Below are 5790 nucleotides of genomic sequence, written 5' to 3' on the forward strand. Positions count from 1 at the left end.
AGAAGCAGAGCGCAAATTCCAGTGTGATGGCATCAGTTTAACGCTGAAAAAAGCATGATAAGAAATTTAAAATCTAATCAATACATTTAATATTAGTCAACTGTTTTATGATGGAAATGTTAAATCACTGAAAAAGTCGCAGGGTTGGCAAGTTTCTGTGCTCCTAAATGTTTCTGTGTGTGCAACGTGATTGGGGGGACCAATAATTTGACAATTACTGTTATTGTTATTGACTGTTATTGAATAATCTGTAGCGCAATAGACTGTACTACAAGTCCAATATGCTCCTTTCAAGGCATCTGTCATGTTGGACCTCAATAACGTCATGAAGCATTAAGGATTTTTGTGCGTCATTGATAAATAATTGTAAACTCATGCATACAGGTTTGGAAGGAATGAGAAAGAACACATAACGACAGATTTTTTCATTTGGGATGAACCATTATTTGAGAGTGGCATGTCAAGTCCAAGTTTGCCATGTAATTTTGCCACCAAATCAAATGTTTCTTGGTATTGTGAGTTACCAGGTAGCCAAAAAGTCTTTTTTGCTTAATTAACAAGTCAAGTGGCGTAATATCCTCTTGCAAACGGAATACTAGTTCGTTTGAGACTTTAAGGCAAATTTATCAACACCATTTTTCGTTTTTGCTACGATCAGTTTCTCATCGTCTAAAGGAAGTCGCTGTTGATTTCGTTGGAGAGTTGGCTGACTGCCACCTCACTGTGAGTGGAGCCGACGAGGATGCGTGCTGTCCTTTGGGGTGTGATGTCCAGGTAATGCCCTGTTTGTCCTTCTGGACGATCTCTGCATGACTGGTGGCTCTCATTCAGTCCATTAGAGTCCCACGTGAGGTTACACTTATCCTTTGTGTTCGGTTTTGAAAGGCTTGTTGTGCTTTTTTGTTGGCTGTCTGTCTGGCATATGCAGGGACAGAGTGTTCTCTTGCATCGTGTGGCGTCCCGGCACAGGGATTTTCGGAAGCTGGGCTTAAAGACGAGGTAGACCATCGGATTGTAGAGGGTGGATGACTTGGCAAACATGGCCGCCAAGGCAAATGCTATTGGAGGTACCAAGTCTGGTTCATTAAAGGCTGCCCACATGGATACTACAGCGTACGGACTCCACGCCATCAGAAATCCAATACATACTGCCACTGACAGCTACATGAAGAGGAAACACATACACAGACAGAAATATCAACACATGTCCTTTAATACAGATATACAGTGGGTACGGAAAGTATTCAGACCCCCTTAAATTTTTCACTCTTTGTTATATTGCAGCCATTTGCTAAAATCTTTTAAGTTAATTTTTTTTCCTCATTAATGTACACACAGCACCCCATATTGACAGAAAAACACAGAATTGTTGACATCTTTGCAGATTTATTAAAAAAGAAAAACTGAAAAATGCTCAGTATTTAGTAGAAGCACCCTCTTGATCTAATACAGCCATGAGTCTTTTTGGGAAAGATGCAACAAGTCTTTCACACCTGGATTTGGGGATCCTCTGCCATTCCTCCTTGCAAATCCTCTCCAGTTCTGTCAGGTTGGCTGTATATATATATATATATATATATATGCAAAGGGTCAATGATATGACCCTTATAATGATATGAAGTGTATTCAAAAGGGCATTAAAAAGCAATTCACAAACAATCAATACACATTTGAATTCTAAAGTGTACATTAATATTTAATATCTGAACAAAATTAATTTTGTTGTTGGACCAAATATACTCAAAAAGTCACATAAACTTATTTCCACTGCAGAATGAATGAATGAATGAATGAATGAATGTAATTATGACTTCTTTTCCTGCAATTCAAAATTGCATGATATAAATTTAGAATATTGAGCTCCGAATAAGTTCGGAATAATAAAAAAAAGGTAAGTGCAACTTTTTTATTTCACAACTTTTTTTTTCTTTCTCAGAATTGCAAGGAAAATGTCAGAATTGTGAAATATGAACTGAATGGTGACCCATACTTGGAATTAGTGCTCTGCATTTAACCCATCCTTAGTGCACACACACCGTGAACACCCACCCACCGTGAACACACACCCAGAGCAGTGGAGCAACCTTTGGGTTACGAGTCTGACTCTCTAACCATTAGGCCACAACTTCCCCAAAATAGATTATAACTGTGGTGTAGAATTTTCTATTCTCACAGAAGGATAATTATTAAAACCTCATGAGTAATGTTACAGTTATAATTCTCGGAGTGAAAGGGATGCTTGCCTTGATAATCACTACTAATTGACATTACAAATATTGCAAAGAATGAAAACCAGAACAAAACACCCACATATTAAAGTATGACACACTTTCCATTGTTTCATCTCTTTGTTATCATTCCTGATTTAAAAAAGAAATAGTATTTTAGTGCATTTTTAAATTTATCAAACATAAATATGATAATGATAAGTAAAAAAAAATGTGCAAGATTTCAGGATAATTTGTTGTCAAGATACCACTTTACAATAAAGGCCTCTTAGTGTTAGTTAATGCATTAACTTTTTAGTAAAACTAACAATGAGCAATTACACCAAATAAAATAATGATCTTTAAAAAAGCATCATATGACCCCTTTAAAACCTCATGAGTAATGTTACAGTTATAATTCTCGGAGTGAAAGGGATGCTTGCCTTGATAATCACTACTAATTGACAAATATTGCAAAGAATGAAAACCAGAACAAAACACCCACATATTAAAGTATGACACACTTTCCATTGTTTCATCTCTTTGTTATCATTCCTGATTTAAAAAAGAAATAGTATTTTAGTGCATTTTTAAATTTATCAAACATAAATATGATAATGATAAGTAAAAAAAAATGTGCAAGATTTCAGGATAATTTGTTGTCAAGATACCACTTTACAATAAAGGCCTCTTAGTGTTAGTTAATGCATTAACTTTTTAGTAAAACTAACAATGAGCAATGGATTTGTTGCACTGTTAACAATATGAAATGATACAATATCATACAATATTTATTGTTAATGATATTGACATGTAGCAAAGTTACTTTTCGTTAGTTATATGTCTAAATTAGACTCAAAATATCAAAATAAAGTGTTACCATTGTAAAGTGTTACTGTTATCACTTTTACCTGATTAAAGGTGGGGTATGTATTTTTTCAAAAACACTTTAGAAAACTGATTCGGGCCAAGTACTTATACCACATGACATTTCAGTTGTTTGGAAATGTCTTAAATACAAGACATGGTTGCAACCAGTATTTCTACCACTACCTCCAACAAGTTCAAAATAAGTGGAATATCTATTCTCCTTCAACTCTTACCTTGACGAGAAGTGTCTGCACGTTGGAGATTTTGTTCTGAGGAGAGACGTGCTGCTGCACTGCATGCTGGGCCCCCCGGACTGTCACCAGGATGAGCGTGTAGGAGAGGATGATGATGGTGCAGGGGACGATGTAGCAGAAGAAGAAGAGGCAGACGATGTAGATCATGGCAGGTGTGTTGTAGCTGGGCGCGTGCCAGTCGATGCAGCAGGCGGTGCCGTAAGGCTCTGAGCCGTACTGACCCCAGCCTGAGAGCGGACCTACTGCAAACACTGCAGCGTAACACCACACCCCAACCACCAGCAGACGCGCGTGGGACGAGGAGAACTTATTACCTGATCAAACAAAAAACAGAGCATGTTCAAAATAGCATACTAGCATACTATTCCTGCAGTGCATAGTATTTCTGCTGTACATCATATGCAAATTTCAGGTGCACTTTAGTAGACAGTGTGAGCAAATAAATGCAACCACAGGCAGAATACATTTGGAGTGAATTTCTTTGAATTAATTTTTCTCTGTCACTGACACTCTGCCAAAACGAACTCAACAATCCTAATTTAACTGCTCGCCTGTGTAGCTATAGCGTAACCTTGGAGGGGGGAAATGGCATAATTACATATGTAAATAGAGTTGCTTAATTTCATAGCAAAATGCATTCAACTCTCTTAACCAGTTCTCTTATTCCATAGAATCACAGCCTGCAATGAAATGCAGTATTCTATGGAAGCCCGTTTCCGCCACTGAATAAAAAATAAAAAAGGTAATTGCGACTTTTTATCTCACAATTCTGACTTTTCTTTTCATAATTGCGTGATATAAACTTGCAATTGCGTGTTATAAAGTCAGAATTGTGTGATATAAACTCACAATTTTTTATTCAATGGCGGAAATGGCCTTCCATAGTAATCTGTGTAATTTTTTTATTTAAATTTAAATTAAAACATCCATCTCCTGTTTTGCCCTTTTTTGCATTAGAAGCTAATAGTGGGACTTATTGAAATGCTGAATATGACACTTCAGCTTCAGCACAACAGCATCACAATATGTGTGTGAATGAGTCAGAGCTTCAGTAACTTACCATAAAAGAGGGCAGACAGAGTTAGCCTGTAGGAAAATATTATCTCTCCAGTAAAGGAAAGGGTTTAAGTATACAGCTAAACTCACTCGCAGCAATGAGTGAACGAGGAGGGTTATAATCACTTTAGCCCTTGGCTTTAAAGTACCACCATAAAAATATTTAAAAACTCATAGGAACTTTAAAAAATAAGCATTTTACAATGGTTAAATAAAAGCAGTGTACAATTAGCAGTCCACAGTTCGTACAGAGGGTGTAGTGTAATTGTTAATCTGACCAATTTCAAGCTATCCTAGATTTCTCTGCCTCCACTGAAAGTTCATTCCACCACAAATCATGATACATTATTTCCATATTTCAGCTTCCGTTTATCATTTAATGTGTGAATAATGTTTTTATGTAAATAAAAGCCTATAAAATCAAATGTGTCTCTTCAAAACACTTTGATTAAACCACTCAATTCATACTGATTTTTATTTGTGATGTCTTTTTGAACATTTTAAAGCACCAAAGTTGTGGTGTAATGTCCTTTATGTGGAGGGAGACAAATCTCTCCGGTTTCTCAGGTGAAAGACAATCTTATGGGTTTAAACTAGGAACAACATGAGGGTGAGTAGATATGATCAATTTAATATGAAACAGCTAAGCTTGAATCATTTAATTTATAATTAATTTATATAATCTTGGTTTTGAAAGAAAGGAGACCTGCTGTCGACATCCAGAGTTGCTGTTCGACTCCACAAACTATTTGAAGCGCAAACCAGCTCATAGCTAAAATCAACACAATACAGTCTGTACTTCACGGAAACAACAGAATACAAATGAACCCCTCCAGGAAGGATCTGGCTCTGTACCTGCATTTAAAGGAAAAGAGTCACAGTCTCATCACAAGCGAAGAGACAGATGGTTTGAGAGAGAAGGCAGCTTATGTGAAAAATGTGAGAAAAGTGTTGTTTATTCTGAACAGCTCTTAAAGCAGCTTCTCATCGTGTTTGCAATTCAAACCATCAAGAGACTACAAGGAGCAAAGTGTGTCAAACGAGCAGTGTTTAAAATGTTCATGAAAGTATTATTATAGAAACTCTCACATTTGATTGGTGAGCTTTATGATGATGTGGTATATTGTCAATGAGGTTAAATACTGGGGAATTGCCACATGCCTTGATGCTCTCGAGATAATGTCCCAAGAAACACATTTAAGGGCATGCACATGAGGGTTATCTCATCCGGGCAAAACTCAGCAGTATTAAAGGGGTCATATGATGTTGCTAAAAAGAACATTATTTTGTGTATTTGGTGTAATGAAATGTGTTTATGCGGTTTAAGGTCCAAAAAACACATTATTTTCCACATACTGTACATTATTGTTTCTCCTCTATGCCCCGCCTTTCTGAAACGCGTC

The 5790-nt window shown here is 36.6% G+C and overlaps 1 protein-coding gene across 2 annotated transcripts in view; it reads right to left on the reverse strand.

Annotated features, from left to right (window-relative positions):
* Window positions 1-333: 333 nt before the first annotated feature.
* The window catches only part of opn7b (opsin 7, group member b), a 47169-nt gene continuing 41712 nt past the window's right edge, over window positions 334-5790 (reverse strand). For both annotated transcript variants that reach the window (XM_016533058.1, XM_016533059.1), the window contains 2 exons: window positions 3311-3645; window positions 334-1161 (listed from right to left, as the gene is read on the reverse strand). In XM_016533058.1, coding sequence (XP_016388544.1) covers window positions 670-1161; window positions 3311-3645 — 827 coding nt within the window. In that variant the 3' untranslated portion in view covers window positions 334-669. The remainder of the gene's footprint in view (window positions 1162-3310; window positions 3646-5790) is intronic.

The sequence above is a fragment of the Sinocyclocheilus rhinocerous genome, unplaced genomic scaffold (assembly GCF_001515625.1).
Source record: "Sinocyclocheilus rhinocerous isolate Xijiao unplaced genomic scaffold, SAMN03320098_v1.1 scaffold815, whole genome shotgun sequence".
Lineage (NCBI taxonomy): Eukaryota > Metazoa > Chordata > Actinopteri > Cypriniformes > Cyprinidae > Sinocyclocheilus > Sinocyclocheilus rhinocerous.